At 56.9% G+C, this 25,131-nt stretch overlaps 3 protein-coding genes and 1 long non-coding RNA gene across 5 annotated transcripts; 2 read left to right on the forward strand and 2 right to left on the reverse strand.

The window, feature by feature from the left end:
• Positions 1 to 38: 38 nt before the first annotated feature.
• On the forward strand, positions 39 to 3,619 carry MRPL12 (mitochondrial ribosomal protein L12). Its single transcript, XM_082678277.1, has 5 exons — positions 39 to 204; positions 800 to 986; positions 1,160 to 1,243; positions 3,003 to 3,137; positions 3,235 to 3,619. Exons 1-5 carry the CDS (start codon positions 131 to 133, stop codon positions 3,349 to 3,351), a joined length of 597 nt encoding a protein of 198 aa, XP_082534403.1. The 5' UTR covers positions 39 to 130; the 3' UTR covers positions 3,352 to 3,619.
• A 3,348-nt stretch (positions 3,620 to 6,967) lies between these two features.
• Positions 6,968 to 13,681, forward strand: SLC25A10 (solute carrier family 25 member 10). The gene is made up of 11 exons (XM_082678145.1): positions 6,968 to 7,188; positions 9,216 to 9,335; positions 9,903 to 10,017; positions 10,106 to 10,154; positions 10,410 to 10,451; positions 11,348 to 11,391; positions 11,541 to 11,611; positions 11,894 to 11,986; positions 12,308 to 12,385; positions 13,297 to 13,353; positions 13,443 to 13,681. Exons 1-11 carry the CDS (start codon positions 7,096 to 7,098, stop codon positions 13,542 to 13,544), a joined length of 864 nt encoding a protein of 287 aa, XP_082534271.1. The 5' UTR covers positions 6,968 to 7,095; the 3' UTR covers positions 13,545 to 13,681.
• Positions 12,582 to 15,673, reverse strand: LOC309837575. Of its 2 annotated transcripts, XR_014298271.1 has the most exons (4): positions 13,784 to 15,673; positions 13,490 to 13,540; positions 13,173 to 13,307; positions 12,582 to 12,825 (listed from the first exon to the last, which is right to left on the reverse strand). It is a non-coding gene; the product is annotated as an uncharacterized lncRNA (long non-coding RNA). The 2 variants fall into 2 exon arrangements; XR_014298270.1 differs by lacking the exon at positions 13,490 to 13,540.
• An 8,647-nt stretch (positions 15,674 to 24,320) lies between these two features.
• Positions 24,321 to 24,737, reverse strand: LOC309837717 (cytochrome c oxidase subunit NDUFA4-like). The gene has a single exon (XM_082678472.1). It carries the CDS (start codon positions 24,687 to 24,689, stop codon positions 24,441 to 24,443), a length of 249 nt encoding a protein of 82 aa, XP_082534598.1. The 5' UTR covers positions 24,690 to 24,737; the 3' UTR covers positions 24,321 to 24,440.
• Positions 24,738 to 25,131: the final 394 nt, after the last annotated feature.

Consider the following 25,131-nt stretch of genomic DNA (forward strand, 5'->3'; position numbering starts at 1 on the left):
CTCCCCACAGCGTATGCTCGACGGTCTTGGCGGCTAGAGCGTCCTCCCCCAGCGCGTATGCTCGGCGGTCCGGGCAGCTAGAGCGTCCCTCCTACTGGGAGCCGCGTGTGACCTTCTCGCTTGCGGAGCGATGCTGCCGGCGGCCGCAAGCCTCCTGTGGGGGCCGTGTCTTAGGCTTCGAGCCGCCGCCCTCCGCCTCGCCAGGTACCGCAGGCCGCCGAGGGCCGGGCAGCTGGGCACTGAGGGTGCAGGTCGGGGCGGCGTCCGCGGGCGTGGGGCCACCCCGGACTCGGTGGGTCCCTACGGGGGTGGTGGGCGCGGGGCCCCCTCCTGACGATCCCCTAACCGCGGGGGCCGCCGATAGTTCCGGCGTGGCCCAGGATGACCTTGGACCGGTCCCTGATTATTTCCGAGCTTCAGTTTCCCCGGCATCACAGTGACATGGTAGGACTTCCATGAGTGGATCTGGCGTTCTGCCGCCAGGGGCCCTAGGTTCTGAAAGGCTTTGTGCCGCAAAATGCATTCAAGTAATTGCCTTACCTTTGTGGGTTGGTATAGTTCATCCAAGCCGGAAACAACGTCGTGGGTAGCGTGTCTGCATTACAGTTACGTGGGTTTCTAAGGCCCTTTGAAGAACATAAAGTAGATGGGAAATCCCTTTCTTATCCACGTGAACCCTGGAGTCTGAGAACCTGAGTCAGGACCAAGGAGCTAGATCTTCTGAGCTCATGGCACCTACCTGCCTGGTCCGTGTCACCTGCTTGTGCCAGGCTGATGACTCTGTTTGAATGGGGGTTAGGCAACAGGTACCTCGTGTCTGCTCCGTGCGCCTGATGAGATGCAGCAGCCATCGAGGGGGGGAGGCCCTTGCTGGTGCCCCCCTGGATAACACCCCCAAGGAGTACCCCCCCAAGATCCAGCAGCTGGTCCAGGACATTGCCAGCCTCACGCTGCTGGAGATCTCAGACCTCAACGAGCTCCTGAAGGTATCATGGCCCAGGCCGGGTAGGGAGGTCTGGGGCCCTTTCCTGGGGTATTTGGGAATTTGGTAAATTGTCCAAAGGGTGCTCCATGAATGCAAGGATCTTGCCAGGCATGTCCCTGAGCGTGTCTTGGTGTGATGGCCAGCTCCTGAAACTACCTTTCTCTGTTCCTGCAGAAAACGTTGAAGATCCAGGATGTGGGGTTCATGCCGATGGGTGGCGTGGTGCCTGGTGCTGCCCCTGCCGCAGCAGCCCCCGAGGTGAGATCAGGCTGGGGTCCCGTGCACAAAGAGGTGTTTCTCTGGTGTCCAGCTGCCGTCTTGCCTCACCTCACGTAGCCAGGTTTCTCTCTTCGTCCCTCATCTGGCTTCTGCATCAACCAAACACACGCTGCGAGTCTGCGTGCGCTTTCTGGCTATGGGTGCCCCTGCAGCCTCCCTGGGACCTCCTCCCTGCCAAGGATGTGCAGGTCCCTGCCCATATGAAGACCACGTTCCTAGTAGAAGGGGAACAGCCAAAGGAGAGAAAACGAGAAAAAAAGAAATTTTATCAAACAACGGGGAAAAGAAAAAGGAAGAAACTTAAGAAACGGGGAGGGTTACAGTTTCAAGGAAGGCTGCAATGAGGAGGTGACTCTGAGGGAAAACTTGAGGAGTTGAGGATGACAGCGAGGCAGAGGGATGGCAAGCACGTGGGCCATAGAGCATGTCAGTCTGGAGCAGAGAGTGGGGGAGGTGAGGGGCAGCCCCATCCTCTGGATGGCTGGGGCAAGTTTGGGTCTCTTTGTGGAAACCAGAAGACTTGAGTCCACAAACTAATTTTGGGTATGGTTTGGTTTGGGTTATTTGTAATTTTTGTTACAAGTCTCGAACTTGTAACAAAAGGAGGAATGATAATACAATTACCCATATATCCATCTCCCAGCCTCAATAATCGTAAAGGTTTTGCCATATTTGTTTCTCCCATCTCTTGAAGATTGAGGCAGATTTCAGATCTGTTTTGCCTCGTGTGCTGCAGCATCCATTCTGACCAGCATCCTTGCCGTCAGCTTTTTTGCACAACAAGTACAATTAGCAGGGTTTTCTATCCCAGCCCTTTCAAGTTTTGCTAATAGTTCCAGACTTTCTTTAAAACAGTCGGTTTACTCAAATCCAAACAAGGTCTGTGTGTTGCATTTGGTTGTTGGGTTTCTCAAGCCTCTTAAATCTGGGTCGCTGCCCTCAGCCCCGTCCCCCCAGCCATCACCTACTAAGGAAACCAAGTCAGGGGTCCTGTGGAACGTCCCACGTCCCAGATGTGTCTGATGGTTCCACCAGCGTCATCCACTTCTCCCTCTACTGTGAACTGGAAGGTGGCTTTACAGTCTGAACATTTGGGGCAAGGAGAGAGAGAATTACTGTGTAACTTGTCTAAACTGGAGCACTTTTAAGAATAAAGGGGTGCTGTTAATAATTAGGCAGCAGACCCAAACCAGGACTGCCCCAGGCTGTTGGGTCATGTGGTCCTTGCTCTAGGGGCGCTGCAGTCTTCACTCGTGACAGTAGGAGCTCTGTCATGCCCGGTCGTCCCATTGTTGGTCACTTGGTGGAGCTGAAGCTGATTGTATATTTGTCATCAGTATGTAACCTTGGGCTTGGCTGACCACTGCACCAACACTGCTTTTCTGTAGCGTTATTTTATGTGCAGAGCACTTTTGGTGTCGCTCTTCCTTGTCTCGTAAGTTACAATTTTTAAAGGACAAGGAAACTAGAGTGCTGGGTGGTGGGCACAGAAGGCAGTTTTCGAGCAGTCTCTGGAGAGATGGAGCGGAGTGGGTGAGGGAGGAAGAGCACCCAGTTGGGCAGCCTGGGTCTACCTGGCCTGCTGTGGCCTCCCACTGGGATCGTAGGCTTTGCTGGGCAGCCGGCCTGGGCCTTGCCTTTGGGGTTACAGGACATGGTGGCCCAGGAGTGAATCTGCTTGCTTCACCCCATCCTTTCTCATCTCGCCACCCACTTCCTCCCTCCCTCCGTCCCCCAGGCAGCAGAAGAAGACATCCCCAAACCAAAAGAACAGACGCATTTCACCGTCCGCCTGACAGAGGCAAAACCTGTGGACAAGGTGAAGCTGATCAAGGAAATCAAGAACTTCGTCCAGGGCATCAACCTCGTCCAGGTGAGGCTCCGTGCACCGCACAGCCCTCTCCCACCGTCACTGACAGCTCTCAGGCCTGCCCAGGCCCAGGCCAGGTTCTGACTTTGCTCTCTGGCAGGCAAAGAAGCTGGTGGAATCCCTGCCTCAGGAAATCAAAGCCAATGTGGCCAAGGCCGAGGCCGAGAAGATCAAGGCGGCCCTAGAGGCGGTGGGCGGCACCGTGGTTCTGGAGTAGCCGCCCAGAGGACTGTGGACAGGGGTCCCGGGCCCCGAGGGGGGCTCTACCTGCTCCTCGCGAAGCACCCAGGCTCAGCGGACAGAGTGGCCTCGGAGCAGAACTGGGCACCCGCACTACATGGCCAACTCCGTTCTGGGACAGATGTGGATGGACCTGCTGAGATGGAGAGGGAGGGGCAGCCACTGCCCGTTCAGCCCCAGGGAGGACTCTAGAAACTACCAAGAGTGTACATGCCCCGCTGTGGCTGCTGGGAAAAATGCATTGTCCTGGCCCTGTGTGTGGAGTTGTTTGTCAGGTGGGCACTATATGCAGGGGGCTGTCCTCTGAGATCCCACTGCAGACAGCAGCCCAGAGGCAGCACAGGGGGCTCTGGGCATTGCCTGTCCTGCTTGCAGGGGCAGCAGCTGCTGCGTGGCTGGTACCAGATCTTCACCTGGGAGCTGGTGTGGGGCGCATGTGGAACTCCTTGCCCTTAAACTTTGGCGGTCTTCAATAGCACATGCAGCCCCTGGCCTGGGCAGGTGGGAGTGAGGTGTGTACCATAAGTGGGCACAGCAGCCCTGTGAGAGGCTGCCCAGCAGGCAGGAGGATGTGTTTTGCAACCTGCAGCAGTTGGTGTCAGCTGCTCCCTTAGAGGGGGCTCAGGGAGCTGTGTCGTGGAGCCAGGGGCGAGGTGCGAGAGGTGGCCTGGTGCCAGAGCGGTGTTTACAGATGGCCGTGGCCGCCCAAGCTTCAGGCCCTGCCCCGTGCCCTCCTGCTCCAAGGACCGCTGTCTTCCTTCTCTTGGGGAAGCTCCATCTCAGCGGGGCCCGGGAGGGGGCGGTAGATTCCTTCCTCACTGGCCCATGGCAGGAGGCCCCTGGGGCTTTGGGCAGAGCGGGAGGGCAGGTGGCTGCAGGGCATTTTGAGTGTCCACTCTGGGAAGGCACATAGTTCCTGTGACCCATGGGGGCCCACCCCTTCTGGCCTGGGTCTCCAGGTCCTACCTGGAGCCCCCTCCCTTGGCTCTGAGGGACCAGAAGGGGACACTAGGTCTGGGAATGCCACCCTCTCGGTGGGACGGCTCAGGACAGGCCCAGGAGCTGCCAGGCTCCCAGATGGGTGTGCCCAGCATCCCCCACGCCACCTAGGTGTCCTCCTTGAGGACGTGCCCCCGGCTGGCCCTCATTGTAGGAAGGGTCCAAGGACAGGGTAGGCAGCCCCTTGACCAGAGAGCCCCACTGGCCAAGCCTGTGGCCCATGAGGTTACTGATTAGCCAGCAGCAGATCTCTGGGTGTGCCTTTTCTTAGCAGAGGGGACTGTTGGCCACCTGGGGTTGGGTGTGGCCTGCTGATCCTGCTGCCTTTTCCTAGGGGCAGGGAGTGGTTCCAGGCCCAGGGACACCCCCCAGCCCAGGCATTCGTGGTCACGGGGCCTCCCCCACCCGCCAGTGACCTGGAAAGGCTGCTTATGCTCTGAGCTCCTCCATCTTTCCAGGGCAGCTGGTGTGACGACTGGGGCTCCCCTCACCCCACCCCCCAAGGATGGGGCCCTCTGTTCCATGCTGCGGGTGACTGCACCTCTGGGACCATCGGGCCCGACTTCTCCCGCCTTGTATACAACACATGGGATGCTGCCATGGTGCTCCCACCTGACCTTGAAGTCCTACCTGAAGGCTCTGTGAAGATCCTGGGCCTTGCCTTCCCAGGCAGCTCCCTGGCCCAGGCCTCCTGTTGGGGGTCCTGGCCCCTCCACCTCCCCCTGATCTGCTCCAGCCTGTAGGTGGCCCTAAAGTGCCTCAGACCTGGAAATGGGTGGAGTGTGCCACTGGGGATCACCCTGGGTCCCTGGAGCCCACTTGGCCCTTAGGCTTGGCGTTAGGAGGTGGGTCTGCTGGGCATCCTGAGTTGCCCTGCTGAAACCCGTGCAAGACCTTACAAGATTCCATCGGAGCCTGGTAGGATTTGGCCTTCGTCCAGGCTCATGAAATGGTCACAGAGGACGCAGCAGAGGGAGATCCAGAGCTGACTCACGTGCTTCTCACCCCCACAGACACCCCCACCCGCCTCCCCGCCAATTCCAGGGACCCTGGCGTCTGCCAGGCTACCCACATGGCTCCATCCTCCCTGCCCAGGCACCAAGAGGAAATGTGTAAATGCCGCAGCACAGACACCAGATCCCAGAGAGGCCTGGCCTGGCAGCCCTGTCCTTAAGCCCTCGCCTGACCTCCCCATCACTCTCTCAGACTTCTGCACAAGTCTTTAGGATCCATTTGAGAATCTGGGATCTTTTTGAGTTCCGTGACCTATAGTTTGCACATCCACCTTTTTCTAAAAAGGGTGCTCCAGTCTCGGGGCACTTCCCGTTTTCCAGGATTCCTCCCACATTTCCAACTGCCCTTTCAGCAAAGCACTACCCCTTGCCCCACCCTGGGCTCCTTGGCATTTCTGGGCTGGAAATCTGGAGCCAGCTGTTCATGTTCCCAACTGATGACAGGGGTCAAGGCCTCCTGGGGTTCTGGAAGACACAGTTTCCTTAGTCTCCAGGTGGCCGCTTTAAGCAAATAGCAGGGTTTGCTCAGGCACCTAATGCCTCTCACAGAGAATCACTGGGTGCTCAGAGACCAGGCTGGACTTGTTATTCAGGGTGCTTGGTGGGCCCAGGGGGCCAGGGGTTGTTTCCCTGATGCCTGTCACCCTTCTCCCTTGGGGTGGGGGCTGCAGTGGCCAAGCTAGGACAGCAGGATATAGGTCCTTACTAGTGCAGGGGTCTCTGCCTCTGCCTCCCCCGAGGTCCATGTAGCCCCACCCAAAAGCGGCCCTGGGGACTCAGATTTCTCTGCCTGGCAGGTGCGCCTTTGGGCTAGCAGCACACCTGCACTTCCGGTTTGCTGGGAGATGTGCATCTCCTGCTGGAGCCAGGCTGGGGCAGGCAGTTTGCTGATTGCCGCCTCCCAGGAGCCTGAGCCCCACGCCCCAAAGCCCTCTCCTGGGCCGCCTCAGGGTAGCTGCCTGGGGCCGTGTGGTCAGAGCAGGCCTAAGGCTGGAATTGGCTGGGCGTTCTGGGAGGGGCGGGTAGGCGGGGCGGCTAGTCTCTCCGAATTGCCTTTGTCCCTAGTTTTCCTGTAATCAGCAGGTTGGTCCTAAGGAGGTTTGCCGCAACCTCTAAGCAGCTGTACGCGTCCCGGAGCCTGCGCCGCGGGGGTGGGACACTGGGTGCAAGTCCAGGGCCGCGACAGGGGGCGGGCACTTACGGGAGGCAGGCCTCTAGGAGGGGTGGGGGCTGGCAGAGCGCCCAGGCCACTCGGGCCGTGACCTTCTCAGACGTGCCCTAGGCTCCAGGGCGGCCCCGCGGGCTGGCCGGCGCAGGGTGGGGGAGGACGCAGGTCCCTGGGGGGAGTGAGGGAGGTTCACCCGCTAGCTCCCTGCGGTTCGCGCGGCCCACACCAGTGGGGGTCCTCTAGGCGGCTCTGTGGGGCCCACGAGGTTGACCTGCCGGCCGCGGCCGCTTTAAGGCGGGGGCCCCGCCCCCGGGCTCGGGGCGGGGTCTTAAGGGCCCTGCCCCCTCGGCTCCTCCCCCGGGCCGCGCGGGCGCATTGGCTGTGCGGGGCGCGGGTGGCCGGCGGCCCTTTGAACGGGCGGCGGCGCGGAACGGGCCGTTTTGCGGCTGGGGCGGGGCTGGTGTCCGGGCTTCAAGGGCTGTGTCGGGGTCGGGGCCGGACACCTACGCTCCTCGGCGGCGGTGGCGGCGGCGTCCGGGCCATGGCGGCCGAGGCGCGCGTGTCGCGCTGGTACTTCGGTGGGCTGGCGTCGTGCGGGGCCGCCTGCTGCACGCACCCGCTGGACCTGGTCAAGGTGAGTGCGGCGCGGGGAGGGTCCGCCGAGAGGCTCTGCGTGGAGCGAGCGGCGGAGGTGCCCCATGGTCCCCACTTTGCTACCTGTGTGACCTTGGACTGGTCCCTTGGCCTCTCTGAGGCACTTTACCCTGCACTTTTGAGGACACTCGTTCTCCTGGCTGACACGTTGAGGGGGTGGTTCTCTGAGCGCAGCTGGAGGCACCCCGGCAGGACCATGCGCTCCCTCTGCCTACTGGGTGCCAAGCACACACACAGAGACGGAGGAAGGATGTGGCCGGCAACCTTGCTTTGGGCTGCTTCTTCCTGGGAGGTGGGCATCTGGAAGCCATGATCCCAAGGCTGCATGCAGGTCCTGCCCAGTGAAGGTGATTGTTTCTCCCAGGGAGAAGCAATCACTGTTTCTGCGTTTTTTTGAAAAAATGCTTATGGGGCAGAACAAGACAGAGACTCCCTTGTCCCTGAGGCAGGCCAATTTTCTGCCCTTTCCTCACCACAAACAACAAAGAAGGGCCAGAGGCACAAAGCAAATTTTGGCCAGTGGGCCCTGGGCCAGGGAACCTGGGCTGTGGTCTTGTGGGGCCTGTTGGCAAGGGCAGCCCCCTGGCCACCCCCTTCCTTATCCCCACCCAGAGCAGCCTGCACCCCACATTGGCCCCCTGGGAGGGATTGGCACCTGTGTCCTGGGCTGACCCAGCCACCCATCAAGCCTGGCCACCAGGAAAAGCAGGATTAGCAGATGTTGGGGGTGGGGCCGAAGCTGGTAGCCCCTCTGGCATTTAGAGACCTGGGAGAGGCCTGCATGGCTCCTGGTAGCCCCCAGGGCCTGTGACGTGGCCTGGCAGAGCAGGGCCAGGTAGGAAGGTGCTTTTTGGTTTGTGGAGAGAGGAACCCCTTCTCATGCCTGTTTTGTTTTACTTTCTGGATGCCCGTACAGGTCCCTTTGCCCTCCTGCCTCCCCCATCGCAGGCTCGGGAGGATCAGGCTCACTCTCTCTGCCTGGATGTGGACACAGCCTCCGGGGGCTCTTGGAGCCCTCCCTGGCCCTGGGCCAGCCTAGAGTCACTTGTCCAAGGCTCCTTGGGGCGTCACTGCCCCTTGCCCCCTCCCTTCCGCCCAGGTGCTATTTTGCTGCAGAGCGCTTGGGGTGGGGGTGGGAGTCTGGGAGGCCGGCAGACCCAGGAATGTGGCCGCCCTCTGGCCCAGGGAGCACACGGCCCCCGTGCTGGGGTGAAGCGGGCGGTGCCGGCAGCCATGGAGGCCTCCGGCAGGGGAGGCCCTGGCCAGGGTTTTTACTTCTCGTCATCGTCTTTGGAAAAAGTATCTTAAAACTCCTTGAGCTCTGCCTTTGCCCCACGTCTTGGCTGAACCCTCACCGTGGCTTCTCGCCTTCACGGAGGCTGCTGTGTGGCCGCCCTGCCCCCAGGCCCAGAGGGCCTTCTGTTCCCAGTTCACAGCACACTGAGAGAAACTGAGGCAGAAGAATCAGTAACTTGCCTCCGCGGGTCCAGCCAGGACCTGACTTGGCTGGAGAGTGTGCTGCAGGGATGGACTCTGAGGCGCCCTGCCCCCTGTGCGCCCCCGGATTCTCACCCACCTCTTCCGAGTCTCCCATGTTTCTTCAGGTCAACTCTGAGCCCCCCTAACTCTGCCTCTGTCGAGAGGCAGGCGAGGCTACAAAGTGGGGCCCTGGAGTTGCCTAGTGTCCTCATCTAAAGGGTGGAGCTGACGACTCCACCCCATGGCAGGTGGAATTGGGCTCACATGTCGGCTGGTATTGTCTCTTGTGAGATGGTGGTGTGAAAAAGAGGTTGGCGCCAGCCGTGGACACAGTCCCGGCTCCACTCCCCAGCTGGTGCCCTTTAAGGCTTCAGTTTCCTGTCTCTAAATGCGGGTGCTGGTAGCACTTGGCCCACAGGCTCAGCATGTAAAGGTGGAAGATTGTGGAAAAGGGCTTAGAGCAGAGCTGGCCCTGGTCGGCTCCAGATGGGCCGTGGCTCTGAGCAGGTGCGACCCGCTTCCCCACAGGTGCATCTACAGACGCAGCAGGAGGTGAAGCTGCGCATGACGGGGATGGCGCTGCAGGTGGTGCGCTCCGATGGCATCCTGGCTCTCTACAATGGGCTGAGCGCCTCCCTGTGCAGACAGGTACCTCTGGGGGGCTCCCCACCTCCCGGGGTAGTGGGTGGGTGGGACTCACGGCCAGGGGTCCCTTAGGTCTTGATCCCAGAGCCCACACTCAGCCCAAGGAGGCAGAGGGATCGCTGGCCTCCCCCAGGCCAGTCGCGCCTCTTGTCCACCGTGGATCCCTGTGGGCATGGAAGCTACTTTCTCCTTTCCAAGGCTGCTTAGGAGGAAGGAACCGTAAGGCCTGGGGAGCCAGCAGCCCCCCGGGTGGGTGCAGGGCGTGGCAGTGTGAGAGGTGCTTCTGCCTTGCACAGGGTTGGCCATGCTCTCACAGCCGGCCCGAGACCTCCGCCTACAGATGGGGATACTGCGGCTGGCAGGGGCGAGGCGGGAGAAGAGGAGGGTGCGGGGCCTGGACTCAGCCAGCCCTGGGTTCACGAATTGGCTCAGCTGCTTGCTGGCCGAGAGGTCCCTGGGTGTCCCTGTGGTCCACGTGGTGACGACCATGCACTGGAGGGCCAGGGGTGTGGGGGGTGCCCAGCGCCGTCCCTCCCCCTACACCCTCTGAGCTGGGCCCCTTCTCCCCAGATGACCTACTCCCTGACTCGATTTGCCATCTATGAGACCGTGCGGGACCAGGTAACCAAGGGCAGCGAGGGCCCCCTGCCCTTCTACAAGAAGGTCTTGTTGGGCTCCATCAGTGGTGAGCAGCCGGGTGGGCGGCGGCGGGGCAGGTGGGGCGGGGGTCATGTGACCCCTTGCCAACGGTCACATGTTGGCTGTTGTGACAGGTTGTATCGGCGGTTTCGTGGGGACCCCCGCGGACATGGTCAACGTCAGGTCAGTGCAGTCCCCGAGGCTGGGGTCTTGCTGTCCCCTGGTGGGGCCGGCCTCGCTCGCTGGGGTCTCAGTGTGTTCAGCCTGGAACAAGCCACTCAGACCTCAGGGTCTGGGGCACTGGGGGATGGCGCTGAGCCTGTGGCGGGGCAGCCCTGGGCGGGGCCGGCTGCTCACTGCCAGAGGGAGCCCCTGACGCCTGCTGGGGTCTGTGGGGCGTCTGGCCCTGCCGCCCCCTGAACCCTCTGCTTGTTTCAGGATGCAGAATGACATGAAGCTGCCCCAGAATCAGCGCCGAAAGTGAGTAGCATGGTGTGCCCGGGGGTTTTGGGGATGGGGCTGAGAAGACCCCTGAGCAGCTCTGCCGGGACCTGGTGGGGACTCCAACAGGGTACCGCTCCTGTGGGGTCACGGGGAACAGGTCGGGCGGCTGACAGCCTTTGGAATCATACATTGTGAGCGTCTGTTTTGGAATCCTGAGGGGGCTTCCAGGACCTCTGGGTTCTTCTTCCCCTGTGGGAGGACCCCGGGGTTGGGGGCTGGACTGGGAGGTGGGCAGGGGTTGGTCACTCTTTACTCCTTCTTGCACCTGTGCACATTTGCATGAAGGGTGGTTTAGAAGTTTAAATGAGTTTGGTCTTCAAAAGGGTTTGGGAGCTGGGTGGTTGTTTTCGTGGTAAAAACACCATTTTGCGTGAAACCTAAGACACTGGATTCTGAGGCCCTGTTTATGGACCGATGCTGTAGTAAACGCTGGGCGTTGGTATCAGCCAGTTCAGGGAGAAGTGTGGCTCCAGGTGACCCCACTGGCCACTCGCTGGCCAGAGCATAGGCTGTGGGGAAGGGGGCCCGGCACGGCGTCCCATCCTCTCGCCCCTGGTAACGGCCTGCAGACAGGACTAGCCTCAGAGCTGGCAGCCCGCCCCCCCCCCCAACAGAGGGTGTTTTCCTGTGGAACTTGGGATCTTCAGGCCCTGAAGTCCCCTGAGCAGGGAGACTGCTCTGAGCTGTCAGAAAAGGCCATTGTTCTCTGGCCCCTGTGGCACTTTGACTTCCTCCTGGCCTGTGATGGGGACATGGCCTGTGATGGGGGCATGGCCTGTGATGGGGGCATGGCCTGTGATGGGGAGGACCTTCCCAAGGGAGCCAGTGGTCAGGAAGAGCTTCACATGGGCCCACTCTCTGTCCCCTGGCAGCTATGCCCACGCCCTGGACGGCCTGTACCGCGTGGCCCGAGAAGGTGAGAGGGGAGGTCCTTTGCACGGTGGGGGCCTGGGGCAGCCTCCAGCTGGGACCCAGGAGCGGGCCTAGGGAGAGCGCTGTTAAGGACTTGGGGGGAGGCCGGAGGGGTTTGGGCCGGGCACCCAACCTCTTCCCTTCCCCCGACAGAGGGTCTGAAGAAGCTGTTCTCGGGTGCAACTATGGCGTCCAGTCGAGGGATGTTGGTCACCGTGGGCCAGGTAGGGCTTCCGCTTGGGGTGGGACTCGGGCAGCATCTGGGGGGCCTGGTCGCAGCCCTCTGAGAGGTCCCAGAGGAAGGCAGTGGGCACAAACACACATGGGGCCGGGGAGGTGGGCTCAGGCCAGCCTGGGCCTCATCTGTCCGCCCAGGTGTGGTGACGGTGGATGACCCACAGAGCATGTACTTGGCCAGTCCAGCTGGTGTCATCGTGGGCCCCATCTGCTTTCCCCCGAGCTGTGGGCTGTCCCTTGGGCCCTGAGCATCCCTGCTCCCCCAACAGCTGTCCTGCTATGACCAAGCCAAGCAGCTGGTTCTCAGCACGGGGTACTTGTCCGACAGCATCTTCACTCACTTTATCGCCAGCTTCATTGCGGTGAGTGGCGGGGGTGGGGCCCTGACCAGCCTTGGGAGCTGAGGGCGCCTGGGATGAGCAAGGGCTCAGAACGGCAGGAGGCTTTGGTCCATCTGGCGGCTGCCCCTCTCAGGCTGCATTAGTAGGCGCCAGGGTCCTGGGGAGGAGGCCATGGATTCCCCCAGAGCCCAGGCCGAGACTGTTCCTGTTGTCCTCCATGGCCCTGGGGGTCCAGGATAGTCCTGTGGTGAGGGGGGTGAGGGAGGTGAGGGGGGTGAGGGAGGTGAGGGGGTGCCCACCCGCCCTGCCTGGCAGACCCATTGGCGACGACCTGCCTTCCAGGGTGGATGCGCCACATTCCTGTGCCAGCCCCTGGATGTGCTGAAGACCCGGCTGATGAATGCCAAGGGCGAGTATCAGGTGCGTGGGGGCCTCGCCCTGCTGCTGCTGCTGGGTGAGCCTGTGTCCTTGTGCCAGGGTGTGGACGAGGCTCTGCCCCTCCACCCATGACTGCATCCCTCCCGGTTGCCGTCAGGCCTGCAGCAGCCTGGGCTCTGTGTGTGTTTTTGTTTTTTTTAAATAATTTGTTTATTTATTTATTTATCTTTGGCTGTGTTGGGTCCATTGTTGCTGCGCGCGGGCTTTCTCTAGTTGTGGCGAGCCGGGGGCTACTTTTCGTTCCGGTGCGCGGGCTTCTCACTGCGGTGGCTTCTCTTCTTGCAGAGCACGGGCTCTAGGCGTGCAGGCTTCAGGAGTTGGCACGTGGGCTCTAGAGCGCAGGCTCAGTAGTTGTGGCGCACGGACTTAGTTCCTCTGCAGCACGTGGGATCTTCCCAGACCAGGGCTCGAACCTGTGTTCCCTACATTGGCAGGTGGATTCTTAACCACTGTGCCACCAGGGAAGCCACCTGTATGTGTTTTTAAATCAGATTCTTTGACACGTTAACAGAGGCAGTTGGATCACTGCAGTCAGTGAAACTCGGCACGGTGCAGGTCGGCAGGTCCAGCGCCTGGGGCCAAGCACCTGTCCGAGGCTCCCTCCATCATGCACAGTGTCTTCTGTGCCTTTATGGCAGCCGCTCAAGCACCGTAGGTGCCTGGCAGGTCAGCCTGGCCCTGGGTGTTTTTTCAGATTCTAGTTTTGCCTGGTTAGTGGGCAGGGCAGCCCTTGACCTTTGTGCCTGCCAACCCCACCTCCCATGTTTACCTTTGAACTTGCAGGCTGCTTTGCACACTCATGCCTGCCATCAGGTGCGGGGGTGGGGGGTGGGCGTTCGTGCCTTTCAAGAAGCAGCTTTCCATCTTATTGCATTATCTTGCATTTTTTGCAGGGTGTTCTGCACTGTGCCATGGAGACAGCGAAGCTTGGGCCGCTGGCCTTTTACAAGGTTAAGCAGGGGCGTGGCTGGGGCAGGGGGGCAGGGCAGGGGGGTTCCCTCCAGGGCTATCTTCACATCCCCCCTCCTCTCTCCCTCAGGGCCTCGTGCCTGCCGGCATCCGCCTCATGCCCCACACCGTACTCACGTTTGTGTTTCTGGAGCAGCTTCGCAAACACTTCGGCATCAAAGTGCCGTCCTGATGTGGCCGTGGGAGCAGATGGGTCATGCCCAGCCCCCTGCCCCAGTATTTTCCAGAGTCCTGGAGGGTCAGCAGCTGAGCGCTGCCCTGAGCCCAGCACCTGCCCGCCGTGCTCCGACCCCCTCCTCCCTGGCTCAGGACCCCCGCCCCAGCCTGCCTGGCCAGCCCAGTAACCATCGTCCCCTCCTGAGCTGCTGCCCACACCTCCACCCCCTGCTGCCCACCCCAGGCTCTCCCCACCTGATGTCCAGCGGCCTCCTCTGCACACCAGTGACTCCCTCAGAGGAAGGTGTCTAAGCCCCAGGTTCAGTTTTCTCTCTCCCCAAGTAGGCAGTTAACCCTGGAGGTGGGAGGGGCAGGCTGTCCAGGCTTTCTGCAGTCTGGAGTCTCCAGCCCCTGTAGTCTCTTCCTTTCACTAAGCCCAGGGCCCCCAGCACTGTCTTCCAGCAGCTTCCACCGAGGACCTGGGTGATAGAGTGGGGGTGTGGACCCCCGGCATCGCTCACCAAATGACCCGTGCACCTGCACTTTCATCCCAGGAGAGGGACCATAGCTTTTATGATGTTCTCAAAGGTAGCTGCGCACCCACAGCTGCCGGGCCAGGGCAGAATGAGTACCCAGGAGGGAGGGTCTGGGTGTGACCCACAGGTGCCCCACACCCCTGCCCCCCCGGTCCAGCCCATCCCCAATTGCTTTAACAATCAGTTTCACCAAAACCTCTCAGTGCCAGCAGGCGGCTGCTGTCTTCATGGAGCGTGCAGTGTCCCCTCCTGGCTCCCTGAGCAGGAGTGGCATGTCCACAGGGGCTCCTGTCTACACAGCGGTCACTTGCAAGGTCCCCAGCAGCTGGTCAGCCAAAACGCCACTGCCCAGGTTCCACTGCCACAGCAGCCTGCAGATGGGCTGGGAGCTGCATCTGTCCGCCTCCCCCAGTCACTTGGCCACTGTGCCACACCCCCCGCCCCCCCAGCAAGTGGCCAGCACTTCCACATCGCCCTACAGGGGTGTTAATAAAGGACGGTGAAGTGCTGGGTCTGGTTTCTGTGTCCAGGCCACTAACTAGTCTGCCTCGCTGTCTCAGGCTACAAGACCATCCTCTGCACCCTCCAAGGAGGGCTCTTGGGTTTATGGAGGAGTAGGGCCCAGAGGAGGGGAGAAGCTGCAGCCCTGCCTGGATACACTGGGATGGCCTGTGGACAGATGGCTGGGGCGAGAGCAGGGCCTGCACATCTAGGGGTGGTCAGTGTTGAGGTCCTGGATCCAGGTCACTGGATCCCACAGGGCTGCCCCTTCCCAGCAAGCATCTGGTGCTACAAACCCCCTAGGAATAAGATTTCCCAGTAGGACTGGCTGGTCTCCCTAGAGGTGCCCCTTGAGTCAGAGCCCTGGGGTTTTGGACACTGGCCTATTGTCCAGCAAACCCAGAAGGGCCTGGGAGACCCTGGTTCTATGGGCTGCAGGCCCTCAGACAGGCAGGCTAGGGCAGGAGCTGGTGAGAGTACCATCCTGGGCCTTTTGATGTCCCAGGACAGGTGGAAGCTGCCCCAGGGCTCCTGCTGCCCCAGCCAGGGGACAGGACAGATGCCCTGGGCAGTTCATTCAGACATCAACGCCTCTGGCACCCTAGCCATGAAGCAAGGAGAACTGTGGAGCATTTCAAGCAGATGAAAAGTAGAATTCTAGGTCTTGGTGATAGTTGCACAGCTCTGTAACCTGATAACCACTATATCTCAACAAAGCTGTTACTTTAAAAAACAACAGGGCTTCCCTGGTGGCGCAGTGGTTGAGAGTCCGCCTGCCGATGCAGGGGACACGGGTTCGTGCCCCGGTCCGGGAAGATCCCATGTGCCGCAGAGCCTGCGCGTCCGGAGCCTGTGCTCCGCAACGGGAGAGGCCACAACAGTGAGAGGCCCTTGTACCGCAAAAAAATAAAAAATAAAACCCACATGCCCCCACCCCGACCCCAGCCTCAGCGGTGAGCTCTCACCAGACTCATGTTGAGGTGTTCACACCCCACAGACCCTTCCCCACCCCTGGATTATTTGGAAGCAAATCCCAGATGTCCTGTCATTTATACATAAATACTTCACAAGTCTCTGAAAATGCTCTTTAAGAAAATCTAACATAACTACAATAGTAACTAATACGTAAGAAACAAAGTGGCCCGTGTTACCATCATCAGATTTCTCGGTTGCCACGTGCATGTTGTCAAGTTGGTTTCGTTTGAATCCAGTCCAGCTGAGGTCTCCTACTCACGTCTCTCTATTGCCGGCGTCCCCTCCCCATCCTTTCTTCACAGGATAAGCCAGGTCCTTGATCCAGCTGCCTCTCCTTCCTCCGTCTGTGAATTTCCTAAAACCGGCAGATGGATCTGGATTAGGGTCACATTTCTGGGCTACTGTACAGGGTATGGAGTGCATGTCCCGCCTCAGCGTTTGGGCGCGATGCAGCTACTGGCCTGGAAATGCATGGTCGGTGTGGGGGGCTGGGGTGCGGGCCAGACTTCCTGGGCCCTGGGCAGGTGGGTGGGGGGGTCTCACAAGGAGCCTCGCCCTGGGTCTGGCCTGATGCTGCCCCCGCGCTCAGGCTGGAGCCCCGCTGAAGCGGTTGGAACCCAGAGCCCACACTGTAAAGCGGGAGCGGTGAGGGCACGTGGCTGTTCGTGGGGCAGGCTGCTTCTCTCGGACCCCTGGCAGGTTGAAAAGGCAGCGTAGTTCAGAAGTGCTGACCACACAGGGCCGCGTTCTCTGTCCTGAAAGCTGCTTTGATTTGGAGCGTTGGGATCCTCTTTCCTTGCCTGCGAAAGTGCCCGGGCAAGCCGGGAAGTTGGCATTTCACCAGCCTCCTTCCAGCCCAGCCAGTTCATGGGGCGCTCCCTGGACCAGTGTGTGGTGGGGGGAGGAGCCCCGTCTGGTTTGGGGTGGGGCACTGCAGGGTGGGGGTGCAGAGGGTAGTGAAGGGATGCTAGGTTTCCAGGTAGGCCATGGGGGTGGGCTTCGGGCACAGTGCCTGCCCACCCGCCCTGCAGAGGCCCAGATTCCTGGACAGGGGCACAGAGCGGGGAAAGAAAACGAGACAGACCGGGGGCAGCAGGAAGGTTGGGGCAGGTCCTTCCCCGGGGAGTTCTCCACTTTTGTGGGTTCAGAACCAGCCTGAGAAGGTGAGCTAAGCAGTGGGCCGGCCCCACCTGCAGGTCACCTGACCCCAGGTAAGGAAGCATGGATTTCACACTCTGGCAGGGAAGCAAGTTCAGCATTTCATGACTCAATCTCCACCTTTCTTTCTTAAAGAAAGATGATCGTTTACAAAAAGTTACACAATGAGTATCCGTTGTCAAGAAGTTTCAACAAGGGTGCCAAGACAAGGCAGCAGGGAAGGACGGTCTTTTCAACAAATGGTTTTGGACATCCACGTGGAGAACGAGCTTGGACCCTCCCACACACATGCACAAACCGCCTGGAAATGGATCACAAAGCTGAAACTATAAACCTTGTAGAAATGAACGAAGACCACGCAAATGAGAACAAGCGGGGCTGTGGACTCAGCTTGCTGTAGCAGGGAGACAGCCCCATCACTTGCATGTTGGCAGAGACTCAAAGGCAGGCAGAGGAGGGGCCAGCTTCATAGTGAAAGGGGGGCTCAGGTGCGCCCCGAGTGGGCTCGGGGAAGCTGTGGGCGGCCAACTGGAGGTGCTGCAACCTGTGTGGTTGCTTAGGGGAGCCTACTTGGCTTTCTCTGATTGGTCCTGAGCTGGAAGCGGAGGCAGAAATTAGGGAAGCTGGCAGGTGTTGGCCAAGTTTGGGCCGGTTGCTACAGGGGCTCAGAAACACACATCCACACGGAAATTTGCACAGGCATCTTCAGAACAGCATTACTCATAACACCGAAAAGGTGGCAACAGCCCAAATGTCCGTCCCCTGATGAACAGATAAGTAAAATGTGGTATATTTTGTACAATGCAATACTATTTGGCCATAAAAAGAAAGGAAACGCTGACGCACTACAGCATAGATGAACCTTGAAAACATTACGCTGAGTGGAAGAAGCCAGTCACTAAAGACCACGTATTATTATGTGATTCCATTTGTATGAAGTGTCCAGATCAGGCAAATCCAGAGACAGGAAGTAGATTAGTGGTTGCCAGGAGCCGGGATGGGGTGTGAGGAAGGGGGAAGTGACTACTGAAGGAGACTGGTTTCCTTTTGGACTCATGAAAATGTTCCAAATGTAGTATAGTGATGGTTGCACAATTCTATGGATATACTAAAAATCACTGAATTGTGCACTTTATTTTTTTTTAAATAAATCTATTTTTTTTTTTGGCTGCGTTGGGTCTTTGTTGCTGTGCACGGGCTTTCTCTAGTTGTGGTGAGCGGGGGCTACTCTTTGTGGTGCATGGGCTTCTCACTGCAGTGGCTTCTCTTGTTGGGGAGCACGGGCTCTAGGTACGTGGGCTTCAGTAGTTGTGGCAGGCAGGCTCAGTAGTTGTAGCTCGCGGGCTCAGTTGTTCTGCGGCATGTGGGATCTTCCTGGACCAGGGCTTGAACCCGTGCCCCCTGCATTGGCAGGAAGATTCTTAACCACTGCGCCACCAGGGAAGCCCAAATTGTGCACTTTGAATGGAGGGATTGTATGGTATGTGGTAACCAAGGTTTTCGCTCCTTGACCAAACTCTAGCCAGGTTCCTCTGGGCCTGCTTCTGCATCAGGCCTAGAAAGCCTTGGTTTCTGACAGCTCAAGCCGCATCCCCGGGGTGACTCCAGCCCCCCTTAAAGTGCCCGCCTGAGGACGGGCATCTCGGGTCTCTGTGGGAAAACAGAGGCTTACCTTGGACAAGCGCTGTTCATGAACCAGATGGGGGTCTCAGGGTCCAGGCGCCTGCATGCTTTAACTGTCTGCTGCCTGACTCCACTAAGCTACCCCTCCCAATTCCCACATTCTCACTTTAAAACACCAGTCACCGCCACACAAATCGAAATTGAGTTCAATTCACCCTGGAATTGTCCCCACTGCGAGTATAGTGCTGATTAGAACCTGCCCTTTGCACTTCACCATCCAGCTGTGTTTATCTCTGACATCGGACTGTGTCTCAGTGATGCTGTCTGGTGCTCCCTCTGGCAGCACATATATGAAATTGGAATGATACAGAGATTAGCATGACCCTGTGCAAGGGCGACACGCAGATTTGTGAAACGGTCCATATTTTTTCAATTTAAAAAAAAATTCAAGCAATACAGAATGGTGGAGAGAAGAGAGCAAAGCAAATAAAAAATATGCTTCCACGTCTATCCATGCCTCGTCAGCCGGTGTGGGTGTAGATGACACAGAAAGAAAACTTCTCGTTAAGATGGGATCATATCGGGACTTCCCTGGTGGCGCAGTGGTTCAGAATCCACCTGCCAATGCAGAGGACACAGGTTTGAGCCCTGGTCCGGGAAGATCCCACGTGCCTCGGAGCAACTAAGCCCGTGCACCACAACTACTGAGCCAGCACTCTAGAGCCTGCGAGCCACAACTACTGCAGCCCACGTGCCACAACGACTGCAGCCCGCATACCTAGACCCTGTGCTCTGCAACAAAGAGAAGCCACCGCAATGAGAAGCCCGCGCACCGCAACGAAGAGTAGCCCCGCTCTCCACAACTGGAGAAAGCCCACACACAGCAACGAAGACCCAACACAGCCAATCAATGAATCAATCAATCCATCAATCAATCAATTTATTAAAAAAAGATGGGATCACAGCATATGTCATCATTTATAATGTTTCATAAAAATGTTAAATCTCGTATTCATTACATGTTTTGCTTAGAAGGGAGATGAATATATTTAACTTGGAAAAAAGAATTGGGTTGATGCAAGGAACACATTAAATGAGGGATGCAGGTGCCACGCCCACAGAGCCAGAGGTGCTCAGAGAGCCACACTGATATGATGGACCCTGGGGACTTTGGGGAAAAGAAGGGACGTGAGGACATCTTTGTGATGTACACACTCCTTACAAGTGCCCATCCTGCTCAGGCCCACCCCCTTTTAAAAAAATATTTATGTATTTGGTTGCGCCGGGTCTTAGTTACAGCTTGCAGGATCCCTAGTTGTGGCATGCATGTGGGATCTGGTTCCCTGACCAGGGATAGAACCCAGGTCCCCTGCATTGGGAGCACGGAGTCTTATCCACTGCGCCACCAGGAAAGTCCCTGCTCCGGCCCTTTGAACCAGCCCTTCGTAGAATTTTGGATCCTGGAATGAGGCTGCTGGCATTTGGGACAGCTGGGGACGAGGCGTGAATCTTGAAATCAGCCCAAAGGAGCACAGAGGGCCAGATGGAGCAGGTAAGGGCAGGCAGCCTGGGAAGGGAGCTGGCCTCCACCAGCCAGCCCAGGGACATGGCTGCGCCATCCAGGTCCTCCCTGCCTTACTCCCTTGTTACTGCCGATGGTCAGTCTATGTGTTTATAAATATTTGTTTCAAGTTGGTTCACCACAATACAAATTTGCACACACAGCAGGGTTTTCCGGGGATAATTTACTTCCTTCCAGACAAACCCGGGCCCTGACCCCTCCCCAGAAGAACAACCACTGCCACCAGGTATTTTCCCCACGTTGCTTAAATTTAACAGAAAAAATAAAAACAGAAGTGAGGTGGAAGAATCTCCAGTCATTGGAAAGTGTTTATTTTTTACAAGAGATATTAGTTCCCAAAAGATGACGGGAACACCGGGAAAGAGGAGTCACTTGGTTTGGTTCCCCTCCTTCTGACACCACCCTCTCCCCCACCTCCTAACTGCTGACAAGCTGGAGGGACCAAAAGGCGGTGGCAGGAGCACCCAACACAGCACCCAGGGGCCCAGTACCACCTCTGGGAGGCTGCTCTGAGCTCGGCTCCCACAGCTGCCCTCCCCATCTCCAGGGGCTGGGCAGCGGCCTTCCCAAACACCCAACTGCCTGGCAGTGGCAGGGGCTGGGGGGCGTGTGCAGCTTGTCCTCATGGCCAAGTTGCCGTCCTGCTGGTGCTACAAGCTGGGGGTCTGTCCCTGGAGCTCAGATCCACGCTCGGTGGCCAGGAGGACCCCTTCTCAGGGCTGATGGGAGTGGGGATCCTGCCCTCTCCTTGCCCACACCTGTGACCCTTAAGGACGCCCATCCCGTTGTGTCCCATCCTCACAGCCACACTGTAATAGGGAAGAACTTTTGTATTCTATTACATGTTAATCGCTAAAGGGATGTTGCCTATAAGCTTAAATTATACATAATGGCCCATCTCTGGGAACCCTGCCTCCCAGGTAATGAGCATTAAGCTAAAATACCTTTGTTTAGCTCACAAGAAACATCCTGACCAGGCCCACCTGTGAATGACTGCAGAGAGGAAGAAATTAACACATCCCCTCCAGAGGCTGACCTGAACCAGGAAATGCTTGACTTTGACTCCCTCCCTTAGTATAAAAGAAGCCTGAATTCTAACTCAGGTAAGATAGTTCTTTGGAGCACGAGCCCACCATCTTCTCAGTTTGCGGGCTTTCCAAATAAAGCCGTTATTCCTTGCCCCAACAATTTGTCTCTCGATTACTGGCCTGTCATGCGGCAAGCAGTACGAGCTTAGACTCCGTAACACGCCATAGCTTTACATCATCGAAATCTAAACACTAAATGCTGTGTTTTGTGTATCTTTGTTGCACAGAGGTTTTGCCTCCGTCCCATTTGTAACAGCTGAGCTCTGGTCCTGATTCTGCTCAAGGACGCCCAAGTCCCCCCCCCCCACCCTCCCTGGGGGCCTGGAGGGCCATCCAGTGTCCAGGACCGAGGGGGCCTGTCCCGGCCTCCTGGGAGGAGGCGGTTGGCGGTCCTGCCCCCACCCTGGCCTCTCCAGCAATCTTCTCACCCGCCTGCCCGGATTTCATTTGTGGGTGGTCTTTCCCAGAAAGGCTGGGCGGGGTCGGAGGTCTGGGGTCTGCCTGTCGCCTTTGGGCCTGAACCACAGCTTGGCTTCTGAAAGCTTCCAGATCCCACCTCCCCTGTAAACACTGACCCGATTCCCCACCCTCTCAGAGTGACAGGCTTGTTCTGAGTTGAGGCCTAAATGACTCTTTAGGCCTGAATGTCAGTGACAACCAGGATGTTTGTCTCGGGGTCGTCCTGGTACAGTTCCTGGAGCCACAGGGCTGCCCTTGGTCTGTACGTCAGCTCCTCCCCGTCCCTGCTTGGCCTCTGCGGTGTCTTCGAGGACATTTTCTGCCTGAGTTACAGGGTCACCTCTGACCATTTCTCTGCCCTCGACCTTCCTGAGTGTCTGTCCTGGTGTTTCTAGTCCGTGTCCTGCTGTCCACGCCCTCCAGCCCTTTGCTCCCTCAGCCGCCCCTCCCTCACCATGGCCGTGTCCCCTCCTCTCTGAGAGCGGACGGTTAATTGGAGCGATTCCTCTAGTTCTTTCTGATGCCCTTGGCCCCTGATTGGGTTAACTCTCCATGACTGGGTGTTTGGCGTGTCTCCGCGCAGGCTGCGGACTTTCTTTTTCTGCCCCCCTTTCCTTCCTCTGTTTCTGGCACCCCATTTGCAGGTCACTCTGCCCCTTATCTGGGCCTGCCTCGTTTCTGACCCCGCTGCTCTGAAGCAGTTCAGTTCCCGGGCTCCTCGGCGCTGCCCTCCCTCCACCCTGGCCCAGGGCCCAGGGCCCAGGGCCTCCCGGGGGACCTGCCCCAAGAGGGTGGAGCCAAAGGGGGTGCTACCTGGTCGCCCAGTCCCAGGGCCGGTGCTCAGGGAGACCAGGAGCAGAGGCCTCCCCGCCCTCCGTGCGCTGGTCTCTCTGGCCAAGGTGCTCCAGCTGCTGGGTTCGGGCCTGCGGTGACAGAGCCGGGACGTGGCTCCCACGAAGGGGCTGAAGAGAGGCCAGCTGCTGACCATCGGGCCGAGTGGCCTCCCTGTGGCTTGTGGCTCTCACAGCACGGCCACTAGGTTCCAGAGGGACCTTCCCAGAGCCAGTGTTCCAGAAGACCACTTGAGAGGTTTTAATAGTTTCCCTGAGGGGACTTCCCTGGTGGTGCAGTGGTTAAGACCCCCTGCTCCCCAGGGAGATCAGCTCCGTGCTCTGCGACAACCTAGAGGGGTGGTGTAGGGAGAGTGGGAGGGAGGCTCAAGGGGGAGGGGATATGGGGATGTATGTATGCTTATGGCTGATTCACTTTGTTGTACAACAGAAACTAACACAGCATTGTGAAGCAATTATACTCCAATAAAGATCTAGTAAAAAAAAAAAAAAGACTCCGTGCTCTCAATGCAGGGGGCCTGGGTTTGCTCCCTGGTCAGGGAGCTAGATCCCACATGCATGCCGCAACTAAAAGTTTACATGCCTCAACTAAGGAGTCCACCTGCCACAACTAAGACCCAGAGCAACCAAAAGAAAAAGTTTCACTGATGTGTCATTTATCCTAACACACGATGAACTGCACACAATCACAGTGCACAGTTTTAGAAGTTTGTGCAAACAATACACCCTGAAAGCATCACCCCAGGCCAGATGGCAAACATCACCCCCCCCAAAGTTTCCTCCTGCCCCTCTTCGTTCTCCCCATTCTCGGACAATCACTGACAGGCTGTAGATTCCTATAGATTCATTTCATGGAGTTCTATACTCTATACTTTCATGTAATGGAAACACGTAACGTTCTCTCTTTTTGTCTGACTTCCTGGCTCAGCATAAGTACTCTGAGGTCCATCCAAGTTGCTCACGACATCTTACACTGGGCACCATCCCACTGTATGGACGGAGATGCCTCAGTGTGCTTGTACACTCACTCCCTGATGGACACTAGGGCTGTCTCCAGTTTGGGGATATTACAAATAAAGCAGCTATGAAAACTCGTGTACGATGTTTGTACGGACATACATGCACTTTCATTTCTCTTGGTAAAAACCACTAAGAAAGTGACAAACTGTTTTCCAAAGTGGTTGTACCATTTTCATCCACTGGTAGCAGAGGAGTTTCAACTCCCACCAGCACTTGGTAGAGTCAGTCTTTTTAACTTTAGCCATTTTCATAGTGTGTGGTGGGGTCTCACTGTGGTCCTAATTTACATTTTCCTAATGACTAAAGATGTGGAGCATCTTTCATGGGCTTACTTATTTGTCATCTATGTATCTTCTTTGGTGAGGTATCTGTTCAAATGCTTTGACCATGTTTTTACAATTAAATTGTTTTCTTTTTATTGAATTTTGAAAAACATAACCCCACCAAGTTATTTCCATTTTCCTTGTGGGAAGATTTTAGTTTAGTTTTGTTTAGTTCCTTTTTTTTTTTGGCCACACGGCATGCGGAATCTTAGTTCCCCAACCAGGGATCCAACCCTTGCCCTCGGCAGTGAAAGCACAGAGTCCTAACCACTGGACCTCCAGGGAATTCCCAAGGGAAGATTTTAAACTAACAGTTCCATTTCTTTAATAGATACAGGGCTATTCTGGTTATCTACTTCATTGGTGGGCTTTGGTAGTTTGTGTTTTTCAAGGAATTTGTCAAAGGTATTGGCATAGAGCTGTTTATAATATTACCTTATTATTCTTTTAATCACTATTGATTACTAATTGTTCATGTTTTCTAAGTTATGCATTTAAGGCGATAAAGTTTTTCCTCTGAGACTGATGGGCTCTATTCCACAAGTTTTTGACCAATAGTGTTCTCTCATTATTTGTCATTTAAAATTTTTAATTTGCTCTTTTACTCAAGAGTTAGTTATCTGAAGACTTTTTTTTTAAGTTTCAAACTATTTATCAATCAGTGTAAACCCCATCACAATACACAAACATGATTTTGTGCGTTTAGAGGGGAAATATTTCCTGGTTAAGTGGAAAATTGTGCAGATGGCTTCTGGAAGAACTTCATTCTAAACTGCTTTACAGTGAAACATTTAATTTAGAAGTCTGGACCTTCTTTCTTCAGTTTGCTGTAATCTACATTCACTGAGTAGAACTTGTACTGATCATTGGGACCCAGTTTGTTCCAGGGTTCTGGGTTATTCTCTCTGTCCCAACTGACATCTGGATTGAACAATGCCAGGCGCAAAACATACAGCGCTGCTCCAGTACCTCCCGCTCCAATAAATATGAAGAGGGGGATCAAGCGAGGATGCTCCTTGGCCTGACCGATGATCTGGTGGGTCATGGTTGCGACAGAAGCCTCGAGTCCAGACGGGGAGAACGACAAACTTGCAAAGCCTCTTATTTTTTAAAATAAGACAAATCCATAATTATAGCTGGAGACTTCACCACCTCTCTCTCAGTAGTTGACAGAAAACTAGACAGAAAATCACCCGGGATGTAAAAGACCTCAGCATCATCAACCAACAGGATCTGATCGGCATTGATCGGACATTCTACCCACAACAGCAGGACACAACTTCTTTTCACAACAGAGCGTGCTAGCCACCATACAATCACGATCATGGCAAGCCACCAGGAGTCACTTGGACACACATTCTGTTGAAACGCCTCAACAGATTTACATGAGTTGAAATCATACAAATTATGTCTCTGACCACAGTGGACTCAAACTAGAACTCTTCAACAGAAAGATAACAAGAAAATCCAAACACTTGGAAACTAAA

This window comes from Grampus griseus (assembly GCF_964374135.1).
Source record: "Grampus griseus genome assembly, chromosome: 20".
NCBI lineage: Eukaryota > Metazoa > Chordata > Mammalia > Artiodactyla > Delphinidae > Grampus > Grampus griseus.